This window comes from Schistocerca gregaria, chromosome 2 (assembly GCF_023897955.1).
Source record: "Schistocerca gregaria isolate iqSchGreg1 chromosome 2, iqSchGreg1.2, whole genome shotgun sequence".
NCBI classification, from domain to species: Eukaryota; Metazoa; Arthropoda; class Insecta; order Orthoptera; family Acrididae; genus Schistocerca; species Schistocerca gregaria.
The window spans coordinates 33,567,404-33,595,260 of record NC_064921.1 but is presented as its reverse complement, the minus strand read 5'-3'; the positions used below and the strand labels follow the sequence as shown (position 1 = coordinate 33,595,260).

At 41.7% G+C, this 27,857-nt stretch overlaps 1 protein-coding gene across 1 annotated transcript in view; it reads right to left on the bottom strand.

The window, feature by feature from the left end:
* The window catches only part of LOC126336262 (dynein axonemal heavy chain 3), a 1,127,841-nt gene that overhangs the window by 691,015 nt on the left and 408,969 nt on the right, over nt 1–27,857 (bottom strand). Inside the window, exon 24 of the mRNA XM_049999758.1 lies at nt 7,223–7,421. Coding sequence (XP_049855715.1) covers nt 7,223–7,421 — 199 coding nt within the window. The remainder of the gene's footprint in view (nt 1–7,222; nt 7,422–27,857) is intronic.

Here is a 27,857-nt window from a genome sequence, read left to right as displayed (position 1 = left end):
TCAGTGAAACTGGTCTGTAGTTGTTGGGATCATCCTTACACCATTTCTTGTACACTGGCACTACTTTCGTTATATTCAGTTTTTCTGGAAAAATTGCATCTCTGAAAGAACAGTTTGCTATGTTCAGCAGTGGTGTTATTATCTCCTCACATACCAGCTTTATTACATGATTTGATATTTCATCATCACCAGCTGATTTCTTGGACTTCTGTTTCTGTATAGTTTTCCGTAATTCATCTTCCGTGACTGGTCTTAAGAACATAGTACTGCATGATCATTTTGGTACTTTAATATCTTTCTGTTTTTGACTATTTCTTTCCAATTTTAGGTTTTCTACTACACTGATATAGTTATTATTCAGTATGTTTTCTATTTCCATACCATCTGTGACCACTGTGTTGTCTATTTTAAATGACCTAATACCTTCTTCTTAGCTTGACCCATCTTTTTCCTTTCTTTCAGCATTGATTGCATCCCAAGTTGCCTTTGCCTTGCTTTTTGAGTTCGCTATAGTGGTGTCAATTGCTCTTGCTTTCACTTCTCTTATTGTTTTTCTATACTTCTTTTTTACCATTTTATAGTTTTCAGCTTCGCCCATCCATCTCACGTCCTGAAGCTTCCTTCGCTGTTCTAGTATTTCACTGGTAATCCACTGTGTTTGATCTTGCTGCCTTTCTTGTCTCTTTACTTTGGGAAATGCTACATTAAAATGGTACTTAATTGTTGAAATAAATGCATCATATTTTTCATTTACACTCTGGGCCTTTAGGGTTTCATTCCAGGTTAACTGTTCTAAAAATGTTGATATTTTGTTCACTGATGATCCTAATTTCTTTGGTTGTTTGTTTTGGTTCTGATACTGAGTCATTACTTCTGCAAAAGGTGATTAGTTGTCCATGGTGATCAGATATTTCTGTCTGAACTACATAAGACTCATAGTTACACATATTAGTAATGTCTCATTTTGTGAAGTCACTCTTGTTGGTGCAGTTATTGTCACTTTCATGTTATGCTGTATTAACAATTCTTCAAAATCCTGTCTCATTTTTGTGTCTTTTCCCATGTCAATGTTGAAGTCTCCACATATAATAAGATTTCTGTTCATATACGAAGATAAGCTAAGGGATTATAAACAGGAAAAGGACCCTAAACTATGAGATATTTACTTAAGTTACACTACATATACATTATACCTATATATGTACAATACTTACATATTTAAGTATTGAAAGTACATGCACTAATTATATTTGATGGACCAGAAAAATTTTGCTGCAGGTAAACAAACGAGTACAGTTTAAGTGTGAGATTGAAAAAGAGGTCGCACCATGCCTATAATACACTTTATCTTTCAGATTTATAAGGTAAGTAGAGATGCACGCATGACATTGAATAAGTTTTGTGATAGCATGACTGCACACTGAAGAGAATAAATAGATGGTTGGATGTATGAAAAAGATATTAGTAGCCATCGAGCCACTGTACACTTAGCTATGAAGATTTAGTTTTAAGTTAGTATTAAGTTTTTTTCTTCCAGGGAACGATGCATCGACACAGGACAGCGCCACTAAATAAATGTAGTTATAAGTTTATGATATGTATGAATGTGATAGTGTGAAAGTAGTACATGAAGAAGAAAACAGTTGCAGTATGTCATAAGTCACAATGCTGAATTAAGGCTGAGCACTGCCAAATAATCAAAGGATTGAAACCTAACTACTGTGTGTGTCAACTACCCATGAAAGCATCCAACACCTGATTTACAATGATATTCTTAAACACTTTTGTTACTTACCTACCCACCGTTTTATGCTCATTGTACATAACATGTCGTATTGATGATAAAAATCTGTATACCTCAGCATATGAAATGGTCATCCTTTATACAATGAACTAACAAGTAAACATTGAACTGCACTTTTAAAAATTGAATAAGTATTTGATATGATTGGTATCATCGAATTTGAGTTCTGTTTAAACAACAAACTGTTGTGTACTTGGGATCACAGTTAAGTCTAATAATGAGACTTAACTGAGTGCATAAATGCCTTTCCTTGGGATTGCCTCAAGCCTGTAGTGTGTACATCCTTCCTGGAGAATGCTAGAGAGGTGACCCCATGCATAGTTATCTGAGCAGTGCATAGCATTTATGTAGCAACTATTGGTTACTTCTTTAATTCTTTGGAATTGATAAATATGCTCAGACAAGAAGTCATTGTAAATCAAACTGAAATGTGTGTCAATTGATGCCATAAAGTAATAAGGAATCAATTATTGTATGAATGTTATAAGCAGAATGTACAACCCAACAAGAGTAAAATGTGTACTCATATAATTGGCATCAAACAATGTAACAAGACTGTAATTTAATAAAACATACTAAAACAAAACAACAAGCACACTATAGTGTATATGAGCGATGATAATTGCAAGTCAGCAAATGAATAAGGTAAGTGTATTTTGTAACTGTATTTGTATTTTGTTTTATGTGTATAGTATGTGGAAAGAACACAGCTGAAACTTTATGTAATGAAACTGCATGAAAGATGCTCAAAAACAAAGTTCAAAAGCATACAAAACCTGGCCACAAAGTCTTAAGTGTGTGTGTGTGTGTGTGTGTGTGATGCACGTGGGTGTGTGCATGATACACACAAGATGGCAAAACTTCGTGTAAGATTAATTTTCTTTGCTCCACTATGTCATAAGAGTGGCAAAGAACTTACCTTGTAGACGGATGTTGGATATACTGCTGGTGTCCTCACTGAATAAGTGAGAGCGACGAAGTGAAATAAATTCCTCGGGCTGCTGATATGAAACCAGTTGTTACTGCATTGAAGATTTCATAAAGGATCACACCACTGAACACAAGCTTCATGAATTTGTGCAGTGAAACCTACTGTAAAAGCACAACACGGACACTCTGGTTTTGTAATAAATATGTAAGTGTGAGCTGGGACGATAACAGAAATTGTGCTGCGCGCGCATGCTTCACAATTAAATTAAACAAAGTTAATTTGCCCAGTCAGGCAATCAATTCGCATGCTTCACAAGCTAAACACTGGGCAGATGTTGACTGAGAACAATGGGAATATGCAGTTACACCAAGCACTTTGTTAGGAAAGAAAACTTATGTATGTATGTGTTAAAAGTAGCTGACATGCGCATATAAATTGATAACCATACAGGATAACACCAGTGGCGAAAAAAAGGCTATGCCCATACTGGCCAGTGTTATCAGCTCTTAAAAAAGGAAATAAACTCAGACACTGTGCACCTCTGTATGACATCATAACATACTGTGGGACAATTAAAAAATGAATGATATATTTTTTTTCTTTCTTTGTTCTTTTCTTTTTATACCAGTACAAAGCCAAACACAAATTCACGAGTTGCTTTGTGCCAGAGATAATATTTTGATACAAAAAGGGAGAAGAGATACGCTTGTCAACTGATTAATTTCTGTACCTTCACCTGTTTTGGAAATTGAAATAAGAATACCGTGAATTCATTGTCCCAGGAAGGGGAAACGTTATTGACACATTCCTGGGGTCAGATACATCAAATGATCACACTGACAGAACCACAGACACAGGCAACAGAGCATGCACAATGTCGGCACTAGTACAGTGTATATCTACCTTTCGCAGCAATGCAGGCTGCTATTCTCCCATGGAGACGATCGTAGAGATGCTGGATGTAGTCCTGTGGAACGGCTTGCCATGCCATTTCCACCTGGTGCCTCAGTTGGACCAGCGTTCGTGCTGGACGTGCAGACCGCGTGAGACGACGCTTCATCCAGTCCCAAACATGCTCAATGGGGGACAGATCCGGAGAGCTTGCTGGCCAGGGTAGTTGACTTACACCTTCTAGAGCACATTGGGTGGCACGGGATACATGTGGACGTGCACTGTCCTGTTGGAACAGCAAGTTCCCTTGCCGGTCTAGGAATGGTAGAACGATGGGTTCGATGACGGTTTGGATGTACCGTGCACTATTGAGTGTCCCTCGACGATCACCAGAGGTGTACGGCCAGTGTAGGAGATCGCTCCCAACACCATGATGCCGGATGTTGGCCCTGTGTGCCTCTGTCGTATGCAGTCCTGATTGTGGCGCTCACCTGCACAGCGCCAAACACGCATACGACCATCATTGGCACCAAGGCAGAAGCGACTCTCATCGCTCAAGGCGACACGTCTCCATTCGTCCCTCCATTCAAGCCTGTCGCGACACCACTGGAAGCGGGCTGCACGATGTTGGGGCGTGAGCGGAAGACGGCCTAATGGTGTGCGGGATCGTAGCCGAGCTTCATGGAGACGGTTGCGAATGGTCCTCGCCGATACCCCAGGAGCAACAGTGTCCCTAATTTGCTGGGAAGTGGCGGTGCGGTCCCCTACGGCCCTGCGTAGGATCCTACGGTCTTGGCGTGCATCCGTGCGTCACTGCGGTCCGGTCCCAGGTCGACGGGCACGTGCACCTTCCGCCGACCACTGGCGACAACATCGATGTACTGTGGAGACCTCACGATCCACATGTTGAGCAATTCGGCGGTACGTCCACCCGGCCTCCCGCATGCCCACTATACGCCCTCACTCAAAGTCCGTCAACTGCACATACGGTTCACGTCCACGCTGGCGCGGCATGCTACCAGTGTTAAAGACTGCGATGGAGCTCCGTATGCAACGGCAAACTGGCTAACACTGACGGCGGCGGTGCACAAATGCTGCGCAGCTAGCACCATTCAACGGCCAACACCGCGGTTCCTGGTGTGTCCGCTGTGCCGTGCGTGTAATCATTGCTTGTACAGCCCTCTCGCAGTGTCCGGAGCAAGTATGGTGGGTCTGACACACCGGTGTCAATGTGTTCTTTTTCCATTTCCAGGAGTGTAGTTCATAATACTGTCAGTTTGACATACAGGCATTATTGTCCTGACACATAACCAGCGTAAAGAAAGACTTTAATTGGAATACATCGAATATATATTATTAATCAAACAGCTGCTCTTTTAAAAGTGACCTACATTCCAGTTTCTTGTAACTACTAGAGGGTATACCTACTTTGTGTATAGTGTATTGAACTGGGGACCTAGAAAAAACAGAAAGGCTTTATCACACCATAGCCCTCAGTGATTCACATCCCCACAACAGGCCACGGAGATCCACCCACCCCAGCACTGCCCCACACCGAACCCAGGGTTATTGTGTGGTTGATCCCCCCCCCCCCCCCCTCTCCCCCCCTTCCCACCTGGGAACATCTCATATGAGATGAGTGTAACCTCAAATGTTTGCGTGGTAGAGTAATTATTGTGTACACGTACGTGGAGACAATCTTTGCACAGCAATTGCTGACATAGTGTAATTGAGGTGGAATAAGGGGAAACAGGCCGCATTGGCCGAGGCAGCTGGAAAACCACCTTAAAAACCTTCCACAGGCTGGCCGGCACATCAGATCTCGTACACCTTCCCGCTCAGTAAGCAGCGCATTAGACCACGTGGCTTGCTGGACAGGCATTCCTCCTTTACTTGGATAAGGAATTTATTTCTCAGATAGCAAAGAACCAAATACTGCCCAGACCACCTACAACTCAGTGTATCTGCAGACTGTAGGAGGACACCACAAGCATGTCTTCACAGCCCAGGAACTCCATCAGTAGCACTTCTCAAATTGTGATACAAGGACAGTAAAGCTTTCCGCAGCCATCACAGTTATATCTGTCAACTTCATCACTCAAATACCAAAAATCATAACTCTGATTACCTACCATCATGCCCTGGAATGAGGGTCTCCTACAAGAGATACTTACCATCTGTCCTAAAGTGGTGTTCCGTTGCCCACTTGACCTCCACAACATCCTAGTCCATCCCAAACCCAACCCACAAAAATCATATCCTTGTGGAAGACCTAGGTGCAAAAGTGCAATTCACCCACAAAACACATCCTACTCCAGTGCTGTCACAGGTTTATCCTACCCCATCAAGGGCCACGCCACCTGTGAAAGCAGCCTTGTCATTTACCAACTCTGCTGCAATCACTGCACAGGCTGTTTATATTGGTACGTCTACCAACCAACTGTCCACCAGGATGAGTGGCCATCGCCAAACTGTGGCCAAAAGCAAAGTAGACCACCCTGTGGCCTAACACACAGCTAACACAACACACTTGATTTCAATGGCTACTTCACTATACAAACCATCTGGATCCTCCCATCCACCACCAGCTTTTCTCAACTGCACAGATGGAAGTTATCCTGACAATACCTTCTCTACTCCCGTAATTATCCCAGCCTCAGCCTATGGTAACATACTGTCCTCCCATGATCCACCCACCCCCTCCCCACCCCCCTATCACCATTCTCATATCCCACCCTGTTTATTGGCAGCCCTCTGCCAACACATCCACCTATCTTTCCCCGCTCTTCTTCTGTTTTGCACCTTTTTTCCCACCTCCCTGCCCAACAACCTCTTAATGCTGAGCCTGTTGACATTATAGCCCCTGCATACTCCATCAGACAGTATTCATCTCTCTTCTCACCTGTATACACCATCCCTTCCCCAACCCACCCCCTCCAGATTGCTGCTTTCATCCCACATGATGCTGCATTCTGGTCCGAGATTCTGGAGTTGGCAGTCATGTGTGCATGAAGTGTGGTTGCTTGTGTGTGTAAATGGTGTATGTCTCTCTTTTACTGATGAAGGCTGTGGCCGAAAGCTATATGTAAGTGTCTTTTTATGTAGTGTCTTATTGTGCCTGTCTGCAACTCGATGTGTCTTCTTTATGATAAGTAGCAATCTGTCTTTTCCTGCAATGTTGGAGTCATAACTTATGTAGTCAAAGGTTTATCTAAGCCACTAGTTCAGATATTTACTCTCCTCATAATCAGAGAACCGTCTTCAGTTCTAGGTGGTTGAAAATAGAGAACAACAACAAAATCCTAGGAAAAGAGTTAGCCATCCACATAACTATTGACTGTATTTACTATAGGGAACAGAGTTCAATATAGGAGCTCAAATGACACATATCTTTACTTCCCACATGGAGCACTAAATAAAACTGAAGCACATTACATCATCATTGTCTATGGGTAACACCTCCAACATATTCGACTTACAAATCATACAATACGTGTCAGTTAAACTGAAGTGGTTACTAGTTTGAGACACTATTGTCTTATAAACAACAGTAACTTGATAATATTTAATTAATTTTGTATCAAGTTATGAAGTACCTGTAACATCGATCAGTTAGAGGAGTGATGACAAGTCGTGGTGTATTACCCAGGTATTCAAATCCATATTCAACTTCTGTTGTAATCATAGAAACATATACAGTGCCATCACGCCAATAGTAACGAAGCTGACTAATCCAACTAAAATCCTGCAGAGAGGATATTTTCAATTTCTCCAGCTGTGCCACAGTATCTCGAGCTGTTAATAAAAATAAGAAAACATTTGTTATGAACTAAGACTCTACAAATTCACTTCTTTTCATAATATATGGCAAAAATAAATTATACCATTTTTTACAAACTGAACAAACAAAATTATAGTAACTCTCCTACTAGAAGACTACCTCATGAAAACATGCAAACTTCTACGGAACAATAAATGCACACAACTATTGTAACAGAGGTAATGCAAATACACATCAAAAATATTATAAATCAGCAGCCTATCAGAGGAGCATAACTAACACTGGTTAATACTATGCTACAGAAAAAGATACCAGAGAAAATAATAATAGCTATGTATTCAATATTTAAACTAAAGGCATTTCTAATAAGGCACTGTTTCTATTTCGTAAAAGAATTTCTGAATATGTAGCACAATAGTTATTTAAAATTAAATTGTAAGAATAGGTAAGTAATGTTAATTTCCTTACTATTTGTTATTAATATGTATTATTACAACTTTTCTTTGACCTGTGCAATATCAATGTATAATAAAACTGGACAGTAATCAAATCAAATAACATTCAGGGCCGCCCACAAACACATGGAGTGGGGGAGAGGGGGTGGGGGCAAGCAGAACGAATTTTGGAGGCCCAGGCTTTGGGAGGGCCTGTGGAGAAAAAAATTATACCTCTATATGTATTTTTTGATTGTGCCGGAATCGTAAAAGCATGTACAATGTGTGTTGCTTTTGTTACTTTATAAATTTAAAATATCAGAAAATAAATCAACTTAAAATAATGGAAAATAAATCAATGCAACAAAAATATATTATACCTTGCAAATTTTTCTGGTGATAATGCCTCCTTGCACTGCTTGGAATTTCTTGACAGAATTAGCATTTTTGTGATTTAGCATTTTTGTGATGCTTACTACCATGCTTGCCACGGCTGCGAATCTATGCAAGCTGACACTGGATGGTGTTGCAGTAGCTTTTACACTATACTTTGCTTGTTGTTTGACCGTGAGGTGTGGCCTTAATTTAATTTCATTGCTACAAATAAGTATCACGTGTAAATATGAAGGCTGACTTAAGCACTTTCACAGAACCTTGTTACTTCGATATGCCATTTTTTTTAATAGCAAATGGCCAGAATGTAGCACATCACCACTCCCTGCTGGAGATTTTCCATGCACAACATTCCTTGCCTGTGGCCACCGTTACTATTACTACACCTTAATTCTCTGTGCTAGCCTCTGATACAATTCAACAAAAGATGGACAATTTCTAGCGTTCTAAGTATCGAAATCAGTTTTACGACACATTATTGATAATCGATTGTGGTGATCATTGATCATCACTGTTGCCAAATTACATGATGAATCCCCACTTCCAGCATTTGGCACACTTTCCAGCAACAAATAATCACAAATTTTCTAGAGGTTGAATATATTTAAATATGGATTGAGTAACAGTCTACAACCCTTTTGGTGACAAGAATAGTATTAATTTAGTTGACAATTGGCCTCTTGGAATTTATAGACTCCATTGTGACCTTGCTATTGCCATAAAAAGGGTATTGATAACAATACCGATGACGGTTGTTTTTACACTTAGCTCTCTTGTCATAACATTGGTGTCTTACATGGAGTGTGTTACAGATTTAAATGCTGTGCTTATTTTCATTTACTCAATTATCATTAGGAGTTATGACAGTGTGCAAATTGTTGTTTTTGTGAAAATTAGGCTTCTTCCATTGTGCAGATATTGTGGGTATCTTTGAACCTATCAGGCAGTTCCCACTATATTGTTTTTGATCTGAGGTAGGTTGCAAAATTTAAAAAATAATTTGTACTACTACTTATACTTTTATTTAAAGCTTTCCTTCTTTGTGTTCATATATTTTAGCTGGTATGTCAATTATCAATTTCCAGGACTAAATCAGGTTATGCACAAAAATCTGGTGCACAAGAATAATCAGAAAAGCATAAATGTGATGGAGGAAAAAACTAAAATAAATTAAAAAGTACCAATTAATTTTTGCCAAATGATAATCCATTGTCAAATGTAAGTAACCCTTTAATGTCAACAGAACTCCAAACTTCTTCTGAGAAAAAACCTGACCCAACTGCACCTGAGGCAGGCATTTCGCTGCCTGATGAACGAGAGGTAAGCATTGGATGTAGTCAGATGGATGTTGTGACTGTGACTGGAATCCAAGTGGTCCTTGGAATGGCCTTACCAATTTAAGATAAAGACAGAATTGTTGGAAAAGGTGTTTCAAATACTGGCTTTCAAATGGTTCAAATGGCTCTGAGCACTATGTGACTTAACTTCTGAGGTCAACAGTGCCCTAGAACTTAGAATTACCTAAACCTAAATAACCTAAGTACATCACACAAATCCATGCCCAAGGCAGGATTCAAACCTGCGACCATAGCAATCGAGCAGTTCCAGACTGTAGCACCTAGAACTGCTCAGCCACCCTGACCGACTACTGGCGTTCTATCAGTTCAACAGTTTGGACATAAACAAAGTAGAAATTGTGTGCAGATTACAGTTTGATCCAGCTGAAGACCAAACAAGAATTTGATCAGAAACAAAGTAGAAAATTCACAAAGCATCACTTGTATTACAAGTGCTCTAACAACAAATCTGAAGTAAGGAATGACTAGTTAGTGTTGTAAAAGTGACCAGAATGGTCACGGGGTAGTAGTGATGGAAACGTGGCGGGACCCGCGGAGCGGCCCGCGAACAACAACACAATGGGAGAGGACGGACACGACCAACGGAGGACCTTACAACACAACAAGAACAGACAAAAGAGTAACGAACCAAACAAGACAACCACGTAAACTGGAATAGAAACACGAAAGCCAATACGCTGTCTGAGGCGATATGTCCTGAGACACACGCGATGTTAGACTGTTGGCTGAGCGTGATGCAGTCATTTAAGTATGCTATTGGGGGCGCCGCTATTGGCCGCTGGAACCACATGTTCCACAGTGGAGCCCTCACACTAAAAGCGTGCCAGGAGGGGCGTGCCACCACACCTTACGGTGCAATGGTGCAGAGCCCTCTATGGGTCTTCGACGCCCATGACGTCTAGTGCGGATTCAAATTCCTCATGGCGCGGTACCAGAATTAGTGTGGAGTGACAGTCACAAAAAGCTCTTATGTTTGCCATATTTATTATTTGAGAATGATACCAAAAAGTCTGTTATGTTTAATATAGCTAAGACAGATGAAAGATTTGAATACACAAAAACAATGTGGAAAAATCTATACTCTATCTTTCCCAATCATGAGTATAGTTTGTTGCCAAACTGTGGCCAGGAGTAAAGTAGACCACCCTGTGGCACAACATGCAGCTAAACACAACACACTTAATTTCAATGGCTACTTTACTACACAAGCCATCTGGATTCTCCCCTCCACCACCAGCTTTTATGAACTGCAGAGTTGGGAATTATCCTGACATTACTTCTCCACTCCAGTAATTATCCAAGCGTCAAGCCCGAGTGACACACTGTGTTTTCCCCATCTTCCTGCCCCACACCTCTTGATGCTGTCCCTGTTGACATTCTAGTCCCTGCACACTCTACCAGACAGCGTTCGTCTCTCTCCCGACCTGTACACAATCCCTTCCCCCTCTCCACCCCATCCAGATTGCTACTTTCATCCCAAATGATGCTGCATTCCGGCCTGAGATTCTGGAGATGGCGGTCGTATGTGAACAAGGTGTGCTTGCTTGTGTGTATGAATTGTTTGTGTTTCTCTTTTACTGATTAAGTCTGTGGCTAAAAGATATATGGAAGTGTCTTTTAATTGTATCAGCCTACAATTCGACATGTCTAAAAATGGTAAGTAGCAATCTGTCTTTTTCTGCATCACTGATATTCCTATCTGGAGTTTACACTGTTTGATTTTTGCAGAATGGCTTTCTTTGAACCTAGTTATTCTTCTCTATAGCATTACTCTTCTCAGCGTCCTTGCTTTCTCTTCTTTTCTGTATTTATTCAGCACCTTGCAACCATATCTACTTCCAAATGACACTGTATCATGGATCGACTGTGCACCACATGCACTTCCTGACCACATGCATTGTTGATGCAGCATCTAATGTCCCAGATTCTTTCCTCCAACAGTTTTATTTATTCCTATGGATTCCATTTCATCCCTCATCCTGATGTACTTGAATGTTTTGTTTTCCGCACCTACCCTTGCCACACAAACTTTTGATTATTGACCTAACTCCTCCCCCTTCCCTCTCTCTTGACATATCACACACACACACACACACACACACACACACACACACACACACACACCTCATCATTCCATTTCACCCCATTTCTGCACCCTTTTTAATGTATTTGTTCAGAGATTTACATGGTTTTGGGCACTTTCACGTATTTGTGCATATTTTTTTGTATCTTTGCATATTTTTGCATATCTGTGTGTGTTTCTGTGTGTCTTTACATATCTTTTACACATCTCTGTGTGTCTTTTTGCTTATCTAGCTCCGCTCACAACCATCAGCTCCTATTTTGCCCATTTCTGTGCCATTCCCGTTACCTTTATGATATAGCTGTCACAATGGACCGTTGCTCTATCTTTCTGCACCAGTTTGAAAAGCATCCCCTTCCCTGGCTAAAACTCAGTCCCACATCCGATTTCCCATATACTGCCTAAACAATGGAGTCTCCCTCCCCCCCCCCCCCCCCCCCCTCCCTCAAACTGCCTAACTATAAAGATTCCTCTCTCTGGATCTCTGCCATCCTTTCACAATGACTTACACCTTTTCAGATTCCATCTATCCCTGCCCCTCACAAACCTAGTATTGCAAAAACACATCTCCAAGCCACCTCTGCTCCCTCCACAAGATCCTATTATTCTGGAAGCCCAACTCCATATATCACATCTCTGAAATTGAATCTCTTGCTCACCAGCACCTGGATGAGCTTTCCAGACACCACCTCCATATGTTATCCAACCTTCTGACATCCTACTGCCACCTTGGGGCACCACTATCCAACCCCTATCATATCCAGGGTTCCTCCTCGTCTACCTCTCATAGCAGCTAAACCTTCCCTAGCTGACGTTTTCAACTTGCCACACCCCCCAAAACTCCCTACCAACTCTCCACCAAATCCACAGAAAAAACATTCCCATAACACTGTTCTTAATCTTTCTACCAAAACCCTCAGCTCCACAGTGGTGTCAGTTCTATCCAAAGGCCTCACATTTAGCCCTACTCCCAAATTTAACCATGCTGGATTTGTAAAAGACCTACTCTTCTCCTCCCAATTCCTGCCATGGAAGCACTTCCTAAACACCAATCCCTCCAACCAAAATCACTGTAATTCCAACACTGAACCTGTATAGGTACATGGCAAAGGACCCCCCCCCCCCTCCCCCAGATATGGCAAATAGGCGGGGGGGGGGGGGGGGGGGGGGCATAATGACAGAAGCACAGTCCAACCTTAAGCATTGGCAAAGATGTTAATTATGAATGCACAGTAAGGCACAGACAAATGGAGGCAAAAAATCATCATTCACTTTTCTTTGTACATGGTTTTGTTACACTGTCTTGTATCTACAAGGATAGTTAGGCTGTATTGCTCAAGAATGATATGCCTAAGTGTTTTGTATTATATGGGATTCTGAATAAGAGAAGACTTAACAACAGTGTTAAGTATTTTTATTGAAGTGAATTAGAGCCAAATTGGGAGATTTCCCTTCATCTTGAGAGGCACTGGTGCCATTGGAGTTGACTGCATGCCTCTACAATTTAAATGTAGGAGACAAAATCCATGGTCCTATTTCGTAAGATTAACAGAAGTATAAGAGCCTTCTGAAGATGACAAATATAATGAAATGTATATGTAGTGATGGACACACACAAACACAAAAAAACAAGCAATGCAAGGTAAAGTGATTGAAGAATAGTACAAGTTTGTACATGCAGAATGGTTTCAGGCTCTGTCTCCGGCTGATACTGATCTTAGGCCGGATATGGCTGCTTGTCCTGTTCCAGAGGTTGCCCCTCAGTCTGCAAGATCCGGGTGGTCGCAGAGGGTGGGCTTACTGGTAGCTGGGAGCTCCAACATCAGGCACATAATGGGGCCCCTTAGTGATATGGCTGCAAGGGAGGGAAAGAAAACCAATTTGCGCTCTGTGTGCATACAGGGGGGAGTCATTCCAGATGTGGAAATGATCCTTCCAGATGCCATGAAGGGTAAAGGGTGCACCCATCTGCAGGTGGTCGCTCATGTTGGCACCACTGATGTGTGTCGCTATGGATCAGAGGAAATCCTCTTTGGATTCCGGCGGCTATCTGATTTGGTGAAGACTGCCAGTCTCACTAGCGGGATGAAAGCAGAGCTCACCATCTGCAGCATCGTCGAAAGGACTGATTGTGGACCTTTGGTACAGAGCTGAGTGGAGGGTCTGAATGAGAGGCTTAGACAGTTCTCAGACTGTGTGGGCTGCAGATTCCTTGACTTGCACCATAGGGTGGTGGGTTTTTGGGATCCGCTGGATAGGTCAGGAGTCCACTACACACAGCAGTCGGCTACACGGGTAGCAGGGGTTGTGTGGCGTGGACTGGGCGGGTTTTTAGGTTAGATGGCCTCGGGCAAGTACAGAAAGGGGAACAGCCTCAAAGGGTATGGGGCAAAGTCAGTACATGCGGGGACCAAGCAGCAATCAGTATTGTAATTGTAAACTGTCAAAGCTGCATTAGTAAAGTATCAGAACTTCAAGCACTGATAGAAAGCACCGAAGCTGATATCCTTATAGGTACGGAAAGCTGGCTGAAGCCAGAGATAAATCCTGCCGAAATTTTTACAAAGGCTAAGACGGAGTTTAGAAAGGATAGATTGCAAGCAACCAGTGGTGGCATATTTGTCGCTGTTAGTAGTAGTTTATGCTGTAGTGAAATAGAAGTGGATAGTTCCTGTGAATTATTACGGGTGGAGGTTACACTCAACGACTGAGCTAGGTTAATAATTGGCTCCTTTTACCGACCTCCCAACTCAGCAGCATTTGTGGCAGAACAACTGAGAGAAAATCTGGAATACGTTTCACTTAAATTTCCTCAGCATGTTATAGTCTTAGGTGGAGATTTCAATTTACCAGATACAGACTGGGACACTTAGATGTTTAGGACAGGTGGTAGGGACAGAGCTTTGAGTGAAATTATACTGAGTGCACTATCCGAAAATTACCTCGAGCAATTAAACAGAGAACCGACTCGTGGAGATAACATCTTGGACCTACTGATAACAAACAGACCTGAACTTTTGAGCGCAGAACAGGGAATCAGTGATCATAAGGCCGTTGCAGCATCCCTGAATACGGAAGTAAATAGGAATATAAAAAAAGGGAGGGAGGTTTTATCTGTTTAGCAAGAGTAATAAAATGCAGATTTCAGACTACCTAACAGATCAAAACGAAAATTTCTGTTCTGACACTGGAAATGTTAAGTGTTCACGGAAAAAGTTCAAGGCAGTAGTAAAATGCGTTTTAGACAGGTACGTGCCGTGTTAAACTGCGAGGGACGGGAAAAACCCACCGTGGTTCAACAACAAAGTTAGGAAACTACTGCGGAAGCAAAGAGAGATTCACTGCAAATTTAAACGCAGCCAAAACCTCTCAGACAAACAGAAGCTAAATGATGTCAAAGTTAGCATAAGGAGGGTTATGCGTGAAGCGTTCAGTGAATTCGAAAGTAAAATTGTATGTACCGACTTGACAGAAAGTACTAGGAAGTTCTGGTCTTACGTTAAATCAGTAAGTGGATCGAAACAGCATATCCAGACACTCTGGGATAATAATAACATTGAAACAGAGGATGACACGCGTACAGCTGAAATACTGAACACCTTTTTCCAATGCTGTTTCACAGGGGAAGACCACACTGCAGTTCCTTCTCTAAATCCTTGCATGAACAAAAAAATGGCTGAGATAGAAATAAGTGTCCAAGTAATAGAAAAGCACCTGATATCACTCAACTGAGGAACGTCCACTGGACCTGACGGAATACCAATCTGATACTACACAGAGTGTGGGAAAGAACTTGCTCCCCTTCTAACAGCCGCGTACCGCAAGTCTCTAGAGGAAAGAAAGGTTCCAAATGTTTGGAAAAGAACACAGGTAGTTCCAGTTTTCAAGAACGGTCATCAAGCAGATGCGCAAAACTATAGGCCTATATCTCTGACATCGATCTGTTGTAGCATTTTAGAACATGTTTTTTGCTCACGTATCAAGTCATTTTTGGAAACCCAGAATCTACTCTGTAGGAATCAACATGGATTCCGGAAACAGAGTTCGTGTGAGACCCAACTCGCTTTATTTGTTCATGAGACCCAGAAAATATTAGATACAGGCTCCCAGGTAGATGCTATTTTCCTTGACTTCCGCAAGGCGTTCGATACAGTTCCGCACTGTCGCCTGATAAACAAAGTAAGAGCCTACGGAATATCAGACCAGCTCTGTGGCTGGATTGAAGAGTTTTTACCAAACAGAACACAGCTTGTTGTTTTCAATGGAGAGACATCTACAGAAAGTAACCTCTCGTGAGCCACAGAGGAGTGTTATGGGACCATGGCTTTTCACAATATATATAAATGACCTAGTAGATAGGGTCGGAAGTTCCATGTGGCTTTTCACTGTAGTATACAGAGAAGTTGCAGCATTAGAAAATTGCAGCGAAATGCAGGACGATCTGCAGCAGATAGGCTCTTGGTGCAGGGAGTGGCAACTGACCCTTAACATAGACAAATGTAATGTATTGCGAGTACTTAGAAAGAAGGATCCTTTAATTTATGATTATATGATAGCAGAACAAACACTGGTAGCAGTTACTTCTGTAAAATATCTGGGAGTATGCGTACGGAACGATTTGAAGTGGAATGATCATATAAAATTAATTGTTGGTAAGGCAGGTGCCAGATTGCGATTCATTGCGAGAGTCCTTAGAAAATGTAGTCCATCAACAAAGGAGATGGCTTACAAAACACTCCTTCGACCTATACTTGAGTATTGCTCATCAGTGTGGGATCCATACCAGGTCGGGATGACAGAGAAGATACAAGGAAGAGTGGCATGTATCATAACAGGGATATTTGGTAAGCATGATAGCATTACAGAGATGGTTAACAAACTCAAGTGGCAGACTCTGCATGAGAGGTGCTCTGTATCGCGGTGTAGCTTCCTGTCCAGGTTTCGAGAGGGGGTGTTTCTGAATGAGGTATCAAATATATTGCTTTCCCATACGTATACGTCCAGAGGAGATCATGAATGTAAAATTAGAGAGATTCGAGCGGCGCATGAAGGCTTTTCAGCAGTCATTCTTCCTGCGAACCATATGCGACTTGAACAGGAAAGGGAGGTAATGACAGTTGCACATAAAGTGCCCTCCACCACACACTGTTGGGTGGCTTGCAGAGTATAAATGTAAATGTAGATGTACTAATAATGCAATTATACTATCCTTTAATTTTTTCCATTTTAATTATATACCATTTTTGTATTATTATTATAATATAAACCCTGCCTCTTTCAGTCCAACCATGGCCTCCCTACCTCCCACCAAACCACCTGCTGGTCACTGTCCAGAAATTTCTTGCCTCCAACTTAGCCTCACCATCCTTCCCCTGGTCCTTTCCTCAGAACACCAACCTTTCAGTGGAAGTAAGAACCTCAACACAAATCCCGACCTAATTATCCTACCTGCAGGTAAAGGTTCCACCAATGTTATGAATTGCAGTGACTACCTGGCAGTAGGCCTCCACCACATATCTGGCTCTTCCACCTACAAACTATGCCAGAGTGATACCGTCCCAGAAGTCCAACACAAACTCCAATTCCTGCTTAAAGCCTTAGGCCCTCCCCTGAACATCTCCCCTGAATCCATTTCCCTCATGACCCGAATGACACCTGACACACCGAATTTCTGCAGGCGTCTCAAAATCCACAAACCCAACAATCCTGAATGCCCCATTATGGCTGGTTATTGTGCCACCACTGAAAGAATTTAGGACCTCATTGACCAACATTTCTAACCAATTGCCTGTAATCTAGCCTCCCACATCCCTACTCGTCAGTGTTGATGCCATCTCCCAATACTCCAAGAAGATCCCACATACCCATGGTGTTACTGCTATTGAACACTACATTTCCCAATGTTCTCCATACTCCAAAACCATTACATCATTCCTCATACACTTTACTAACTCTATCCCAAACCACAACTTCTCATTTGAAGGGAAGGTATATAAACAAATATGTGGCGCAGTCATGTGCACCTATGTGGCACTCTCCAAAATCAACCTTTTTATGGGCCTTCTAGAGGAGACCTTCCTAGCCTCTCAAAAGGCAAAACCTCTATTCTAGTTTAGGTTCATAGATGATACCTTCATGATCTGGACTCAGGGCCAAGGCACTCTATCTTTGTTCCTTCACAATCTCAACAACTTCTCTCCCATCTGCTTCATGTGGTCCTCCTGACCCAAGCATGCCACTTCCAAAACTTTTACCTCTTCCTCTTCCACATTAAAGCTGCTAAACGCCAATAGTAACTGCATTTTGACAGCTGTTATCCTTTTCATAGCAAAAAATTCCTTCCATACTGCCTGGCCACCCAGAGGCAGCATATCTGTAGTGACAAAAACTTGCTTGCTCAGAATGCTGAGGGTCTCATCAAAGGCATCAGACAGACATTACCCCACAGACCTAGTCCACAAACTGGTCTGCTGTTCCATTCCCTTCACAGCTGCAGTCTTCCAACTACCCCCAAGAATCAGCCACAAATGAGTGTCCCCTTCATCACCCAGTACCATCCTGGACTGGAAAAATTGAACCACATCCTCTGCCAGGGCTTTGATTACCTATCATAATGCTCTGAAATGAGGGACAGCCTACCCGAGATATTTACCACCCCTCCTAAAGTGTGTTCTATCACCCATCCAGCCTCCACAACAGCCTAGTCCATCCCCATGCCACTCCCAATCCCAAACCATTGCCACGAGAATCATATGCCATATACCATCTACATGCCCAATCTATCCACACAGCACTTCCTATTCCAGTCCTGTCACAATTTTGTCCTACCCCAATAGGGACCAGGCCACCTGCGAAAGCAGTCATGTCATTTACCAACTCTGCTGCAATCACAGCACAGGCTGTTTATATTGGTATGCCTACCAACCAGCTGTCCACCAAAAGTGGCAGAACACGCAGCTGAACACAACACACTTGATTTCAATGGCTACTTCACTACGCTAGCCATCTGGATCCTCCCCTCCACCACCAGCTTTTATGAACTGCACAGATGGGAGTTATCCTGACAATACATTCTCCACTCCAGTAATTATCCAAGCCTCAAGCCACAGTGACATACTGTTGTCACCACACCCTCCACCCAACAGTTTCCACCCCCCTCTATCCCCATTCTCATCCCTCACTCTTTTTATTTGCAGCTCTTTGCCAACACATCCACCCATCTTTCCCTGCTCCTCTCCTTTTTTGCTCCTCTTTTCCCCTACTTCTCTGCACCACAACCTCTTGATGCTGTGCCTGTTGACATCTAGTCCCTGCACAACCTACCAGACAGCACTTGTCTCTCTCCCCACCTTTACACCATCCCTTCCCCTCCAGATTGCTGCTTTCACCCACATAATGCTACATTCAGGCCTGAGATGCTGGAGGTGGTGGTCGTGCGTGTGTGAGGTGTGCTTGCTTATGTGTATGAATGGCTTTTACTGATGAAGACTGTGGCCAAAAGCTACACGTAAGTGTCTTTTAATTGTGCCTATCTGCAAATTGACATATCTTCTTGATGGTAAGTAGCAATCTGTCTTTTTCTGCATTGTTGTAAAAATATTTATTTAGTATGCAGATCTTATGTACAAAGCCTTGTAGGCAGCAGTATATATGCTCCAAAAACTATTGCTGAGCGAGCTGTCTCTGAGAGGAAGCAGCCACCATAGATGAGAGACAGATAGTAGTAAATAAAAAAGCACTCCGTCTTCAGGCCGCAAGTGGCCCATCGGGACCATCCAACTGCCGTGTCATCCCTAGCTGAGGATGCGGATAGGAGGGGCATGTGGTCAGCACACCGCTCTCCTGGTCGTTATGATGGTTTTCTTTGACCGGAGCCGCTACTATTCGGTCAAGTAGCTCCTCAATTGACATCACGGGGCTAAGTGCAGTCCAAAAAATGGCAACAGCGCATGGCAGCTGGATGGTCACCCATCCAAGTGCCGGCCACGCCCGACAGTGCTTAACTTCGGTGATCTCTCGGGAGCCGGTGTATCCACTGCAGCAAGGCCGTTGCCTGATAGTAGTAAATACTTGTTGTTAATTAATTAAGTTGGCTAAATATGACCCATTTTTAAGAAAATATATAATTTATGTTAAAAGCTGTCAAGAGGAACATGAAAAAATAGCACACTATCTATGTTGGAGATCATAGAATAAATTTTTATCTTTTTGTGGGGACTAAGTATTAAAGAAAATCTTAGAAGATGGTAAGATGATCAGGTCTTTGGTTTAGTTTTATTTTATATTTATTTTTTTTTCCATTTATTTGTGATATTATTCCAGAGATACTTAAGACCCAACAGAATATTCTGATTTTAAGAAGTGTTTTATCTTAACAAAGAGAGAAATAAGTGGAAAATTCATGATAGGTTTCTGGAATATTTCACTATGCAGAAAAAGATTCAATCAACTTGTCAAGTACGATTCAACAACTGACTGTATCACCAACATTCAGTATTCAAAATAGATTAAGAGAAGGAGATTCAATTGGTACCAATAATATTCAACACGAAGTCAGAAAATGTACGGCATGACACTTGTCGAATCAAAGAAATTGAGATGGAAGCAGGGACAATCCTGGCTTTTGCTAATGATTTTGTGATTCTTGGCAACACTCTGTAGAAAGTCTGTTTTGATACTCACCAACTTCTCCTCAATGCAAAGAAAATTAGGCTGTTAGTGAATGATGATACAACAAATTTGCTCATTGAATCACACTGTCAAGCTCTCCATCCCTCCATGGTGTTGATGGGCATACCTTTGAATGAGTTCAAGATTTAAAGTACCTGGGACCAACACCGTCTAACAAAAGTGAAGCAATAAAAGAAGTGCATCAACAAATAATACATGCTAATTACATGTTCTTTAGTCTGAACAAACTATCAAAGTATTATCTAGTACCAGAGAAGAATAAGATTCAGCTGTACATGACACTACAAGGGTCATTACATTCATGTGGCTGCAAAACTTGGGAGACATCAGAAACAAGCAAAGAAGTATTCTATAGCTACAACAGAAAGGTGCTTTTAAAGACCTATAGACCTACCTACAATACCGTGGAAGGTCAAAGGATATGAAGAATGAAAGAAGACCTGTAGCAGCAGTTTGGAAAGCCGCACATGAGCTGAACATTAGGGCAGAAGAGGGTACAGTGGTTTGGCACATCCTTCGAGCTTATGGGTCCCTCCCTAATTGAGTCCTCCATTCTCAGCCTGCTGGAAAATGGGCCATCCAAGGATACGATGACAGGATCATGTGTTAAAAAGCCTTAAACAAGTGGAGCCGACAGTGGTAGAAGATGAGACTAGAGACAGGTAACAATGGATTACATCTGCAGTGGATATCTCCTCCATTGTGACTGTCTAACTCTCCTTCATTTATCACATGTTTTGTAACGTGTTCCCTTATAAATTTTTTATAGTGGACAGTTTTTCTATTTTCCTCCCGTAATGTATTTTTTCTTTTGTCTCTCTGCTATAGTCCTTAAAGGTCCAATAATTCAATAAATGATGATGAAGAAGTGTGAAAGATTGATACCCTTGAACGTTTGATGGGACATTTTACACCGAGTAAATGTAACAAGTTAGATTCTGGAGCCAAATGATGTTGCCTTGATACTGAAATGAAAAATACTAAAGCTCTGACAGTCACCATAGATAAATATGTATGAGCTCTTTGACTAGAATTCTTAAGCAGGGCTAAAGAAATGCCTAACAAAATTGGGACAGAGGCAATTTTTCTCAAAAAAGAGAGGAAGGAGAAAAAATGTCTTCTTTCATGAACTGATTGTGATAGAGATTAATTAGAACTTATCTTGATGATCTGAGTGACAATCCTATAAAAGAAATACAAATATCTGAGTCAGTGAGTGTACCTACTTTTCCAGATTTAACAAAGACACAGAAAACAAAGGGCTACCAATTCTTGTTCCAAATGAAATTTATAAATTGATGTCGCAATCTATGCTTCCTAAACTCTGAATTGCACTCAGAATTTTCATTAATGTAAATGTGACTGTTGCGACAGGTGAGAGAGGATTTAGTAAATTAGCATTAATTAAAAATCATTTGAGCTCAAATTTAGGGCAAGAGCAAATTAATTATCTAACGCTGTTATCAACAGAGCATGAACTTGATTATAAAATGAACTCCACTGATTTAGTGGAAAACTTTGTTGATTGCAAGAACAGAAAATTCAGTGTTCTATCTTCAGTTGTCTGAAGCTGTTCAGCTGGCACTGGCAGTTTCAACCAGACATTTTAAATCAAGCTAACAAAGTATGCTGCGAAAGTTTCTCACTAAATCTTAGGTTTGTTTCTTTTAGTAGTATTATTCTTATTCTTATGTGTACTAATATTTGTATCCACTCAAATACGGTACAATCAGTTAATAAATTAATAATTGATGGTGCACTGTATAGGCAGCTTTTATTTACTATTCACATGTGGGACAATGCATTACAAAATATTTGTGGTAATTAATGCCTACGGTCTGAGAAGACTTGGGGGCACTCACAAAAGTATGTCTACAGACCTATGAAATGTAAAGACAGCCCTGGTCACACAAGAGTATTCTGTTGATTTCTAATGCGATTAAGTGTGACTAAAAGTTTTTATCAGAAACTGTCACTGACTTGAAAATAAACACAAAGAACAAAAATATATATAAGGAAACTGATTTCCAAAAAGTGAAAGTAAGACAGAATTTTCACTCTGCAGGGGAGTGTTTTCTGATTTGAAAGTTCCTGGCAGTTTAAAATGTATACCAGACTGAGACTTGAAATTATGTGTTTCACCTTTTGCAGGTAAGTGTTCTATTAGGTTCAGTAGGCAGGAGAAGAAGTGCTGGCACACATTAAGATGTGAGGACAGATCACAAACCACGCTCGGACAGCCCATTCATTGGAGCATTTCCCTCTGAAAGCCAAAAGACCTAGATTCGAGTCCCTGTCTGGTACACAATTCTAGTTTGTCAGGAAGTTTCAAGTGAAAATGAGAAACGTTGATCCTCACTGGTTGTTGACTGATGTGTGCTGCAAGGAAAAACGTAACATCACAGCAAAGTTCACTAGCTATCATTCTACAACTCAGCAACATCAATAGTGTATGGGAAGTTCGGGTCGAAAATTATGAATGATTTAGGAATAAAGGACATGATTCACAGAAAGGTAGAAGTGCTGCGTCATCGACAGGCACACAAACAGAAGGTACAGAGCTCGACTAGCTTTTGGAATGCACTTCCAGTTGCTAGATGCACAAAAACACACACTCTCACTCACATGGGCATGCCTGTCTCCCGACACCGGCCGTTGTTCGTTTGAGCTAGCAGTCAACTGAGCACAATGTATGGAGAGGGGTGTGTGCAAGTGAGTGAGAGTGTATACATGTTTGGGTGTATGTTTTTCGTGCAGCTAGCAACACAAATTTCCATCTGAAAACTAGTCAAGCCCCGTACCTTCCATCCACGTGTCTGTCGACGATGTAGCACTTTTGCCTTTCGGTGAGTCATCTCCTTTATTCCTAAATAATATGTAGCTTGACAGCATTTTTTGATAGGCCTTCTTCCTGCAGTATCCTAAGAGGAGAAGGAATATTCTATCCAAAATTCTGCTCTCATCTCCCAGTGAAGTATTCAGTCACTTTGTAATTGAGGTCACTGACACACACCGTGCCGTGGTACTCGACTCAGAGGTAGCCGTCTCAAATTATTCCAGTGGTTAAACAAACTGGACAAGTGCTAGTGGAATAGTGTTCCTGACTGTCAGACTTTGTGCTAAAGCCTCAGACTAAATTCTAAACCTCTCTGCGGTGTTCACAGAGGTAAGCGCCTGTATCACCACACTATAAATACAGCCGCTGCAGTGATAAGACACTTGACTGATACACATGAGATGGAACTCTGTCACTCCCACGAGGAATGAAGCAATTGAGTGTGGAAGCAAAAGCCCTTTCATTTTAGGCCACTGAACCTATATTTGGAGTCTCCCAGCTGACAATATGGAAAGGATAGATTGCTACTCACCCAACAGGAACTCAGTTGTGAACAAACACAATGGAAAATACTGTTAAAATATTAAGCTTTCTTATGAAGTCTGTCTTCCAAATAAGAAAACAGACACACATTCACAAAAGCTCAACTTATACACTATCTTTGGGCACTGGAGCTCAACTGCAACTGGCAGTTTTCTATTTCAGAATGAGGAATTTGTCCAAATTATTAATATGTTAGCAGGCTTTTCCATTGTGCCTGTCTGCAACTCAATGCCTCCTCTGTGTGGTGAGTATCAACCTATCCTTATTATCGTTATTCAATCCTGGGCTTTCGACTATTTTCTTTTTATTTTCAATGCTGCCACATTTTCTCCACAGTATACCTGCATCATACGGTTTTAATTCCATGCCCAACTCACCTTGAAGAAGACTATACAGTTATGATGCCAAATATTGGAAGAAAAAAAATTATGTTCCACATTCACACCCAAAAGATGATGGAATGCACTCCTACCTTGTATCTTTTCATCAGTCTTATATCCTCTTCAGTACCAACTCCACTGCTATATACCACTCTTCACCACACACATCACTCTCCCGGATGACCCAGGTGCCAGGCTTAATGCATCACCTACTTGTCATATTTCAGGAATTATCTGTCATAAAAAAAAGGTAGGGTCATTTATGAAAACAACTGTTATGCAACACGCTAAATGTGTATGACCACTGACCCAGGCATGTATGATACTGGATGCCAAACTGTGGTTAAAAACTCAAAAACCCCTTCCCTCTCCTCCCACTTTCATAACACGTCGTACACAACATCACCAATCAGTTCAACGGCTCCTTCAGTACCTGGTGCCTGTGACTTATGGATACACCGTCCGCCTCCCCTTCACAACCATAATCATCTCTTCTGAACTATTCAGGTCAGATCAGTTCTTTCAACATATCCTCCATTTCTAATGTCACAAAACTGTTCATGTTCACACACATACTCCTACCGAAAGCACAATTGTGAGTAATGCTTTCCTGTATGATATTGTTATTTAAAGTTTCATTTGTGTTCTGAAAGAATTCAATTGTGGCAGGAGGCGAGTGAGTGTTGCATCAAACTGGAGTTTGTCTGCTGCAGCGCATTAATTGTTGCCTGCTGGCCAGGGCAACGATGAGTGCCGCGTGATGCTTCAGATATATAGTTTCCTGGTTAACACTAAGGATGTGTTAACTGTTCTTGGTTCTCTTGAGAGGTGTTGGAAAAAGCTCTATTGAACAATTTGAAGATTTTATGGGAAAAGTATACTCACATTAATATGAAAAGAGTACTGTATTCTTTAAACATCAGCAATGAATATACATCAAAACTAAGGATGTAATTATATAATACTGATCAACAAATTAGCTGCCTTTTCTCGCGACTGACTGAATTTTCTCATAAGAGGAAGTACAGGAGGAAGAAACATGTTAGAAACATGTTCTTGCAATTTGAGAAGTAATGAGTGAATCTGAAAGGAATGTTTTTTGGCACAGATGTTAAGAGGTATCCTAGCAATCTTTGTTCTTCTGTGGATCAAAGCCATTGGTGACCACACAAGCACCAAACTGCAGAAGACTGCAATCATTCTCCTTTTGATCATCACTTTAACATCAAAATGATAAAATACAAGTAAATGAATTACAATTTCTTGACATATGAAAGGTATTTGAACTTTATGACATGCTTCAGAGTAACAGGGCTTCCAAACAATTGGGGAAAGTTACACTTTACTAACAGTTTTACAAAGAGACTTTCGACAGAGTCGCATAGTTATTGGCTGATCTTACCGAGATCTCTTGATTGCAGAAATATGGAACATGTTTGAAGCTTGCTACCACTGGTGCAATAGTCTGTCTGCAAAGCACAGATGCTGGTTTTCTGTAACCCTCCCTCCATCACATTGCTGCTGGGACCCACAAATTGCTTCAGCATTGCACTAGTATATCTCTGCAGACGCCTCCCATGACACTCCTGCTGGTTTTTCTGTGACATGCCTGCTGACCTACTGCAAGTGCCTCTGCCTCACATTGCTGGTGTCATTATGCAGGTGCCTCTCCATGAAACAGCTGAAACAGCATTCAGGAAACCACATCTACCAACAGGGATTCCATATAATTCTGTAAAACTAAGAATACTCTATTTCTCTACAACATCTTCGGTGACTTGAGTAATGGGAAACACTTTTATACCATACTCCCTGACCTCCAGGTGGCATTAAATATAGCTCCACACTGGCATTTAGTAAACAAAACACGAGCTTACCTAGTATCAGTTCAAATTCGTGACTGCATTAAGGACTTCCGTCCAGATAGAAATGAGCATGTAGTTTTTGATGAAGTGACACTGCCATATGTAAAAATAGCTTTGGAATGATATTAACAGCACATTATAGGGCTTTTCCTGATCAGACACCAGAGCCAATTTCCCCAAGAGAAGCATTGTTCAGATATCAACTATTAAATTTCTGTTAACTGTTGGGCTCATATTAGTTTCTCCCATTAACATCTTGCAAAATGACCATAACAGGAAAAACAGAAATTAGAGCCCACACACAGGTATTGAATGTCTCTGTTTCTGGATGTCTATACCACACCTTTTTTTAGAGTTTCTAATACAGCAATCTCCTACACTTGCCTTGAAATTTGTGACCTATGTGCCTCGACTGTCAATTTCCATTCCACCAGATTTCTTTCCTTCTACAAAATTCTGCAGTTACGTGCCCCTCATATTTTCTTGTGTGGTATCATCTGCCCAACAGACTTCAAGCTGCAACAACAGGTCAGATTTCACCTCCTAAAGCTATCTTATCTTCTCCTAAATGACCTCAGGAGCAGGATTTCCCTTCTTGTTATAGCTACGAGCGACCGGTGAGCAGTGCGTGGCAGGAAATCGAGATGACGGCCACCAGTTGGGGGCGTCACTGGAGGTATCACTACCAACAAACAGACAGACAGGACAGACGAACAAGTAGGGGATGACAGTCACTACAATCTACCAGAGCACACCACGAGGCAAGCAATCGTGAATTGAGGTGATAAACGTGGTGAGACAACACCAATGCAGGAATACTCCAAACAACAACAGTATGCATTTCAACACCCAAAACAGGAACATAGTATGGCTGAGAGGCACACACAAACTACAGTGAGTGCCAGACTGCTGGGGTAGTGCCACACGGCTCCTAAATACGTGACCGTGGGAAACATGATTGGCCGCAGACTTCACGTAGTACGCACAGAGACACACTTGCACGCGGCGAGACTCGCAGTGTAGGCACGCGCTGGAGCACAGAGACCCCTACTGGGTATCGAGGTCTATACCCTCTGCTGCGCATTTGACATCTGTGCCTTCTGACACCAGACATCTTGTCCCTTTCCAGTTCCCTAAACAGCAACACCATCACGCACCACTCCTCTCCTATAAACCAAGCTTGACCAACCTTTTTAATATCCCAAAACCTCCACCTCTCATCTAAGGAACTCTCTCCTCCTGAATTATCTGTATTATTCAAAAGTCTAATTTTCAGTTCTAAATCAGCGTGTAATCAATTTGCTTTAGTGTAGGGCCAACTTTCCTTCACACTTAATGTTAACTGGGACTATCACTTCACAACCCAGTCCCAAAAACTTTCCACAGCAAACCTGACAATGAATCTTGTCTTGACAAATTCCAACCAAAATCCCAACTTACAGTACCGACCATGATTCCAACCTGATCTGTCAACACTACCTCAAAATCACCCCTTACATGCATTCCAAGAATTCCTAAAATCCAGTGTTGCTTTAGAACCCATTCTAAGATCCCTACAACACGACCTAACCTGTCCTCTGTAGAAGTCCAGGCTCTTTGTTCCCAAAAAACTTATGATTCCACCATTATCCTTCTGGCAGCAAGGGCACTGTGGCACTGACCAACAGAAGTATGTAAGCAAAGGTCTACACTAGCTGTCTGACACTTCTACTTACAGCATTTGGCATTGAGATCCTGTCCAGACCTACAGTCCTTCCTTACAACCTCAGGCACCTCACAAGGACTATAACTTCAATCCATAGAACTTCTTACCCTCCTCAAACATGCACTCCCATCTTCTAGCTTCTTCCTAAGATCCATAAATCCA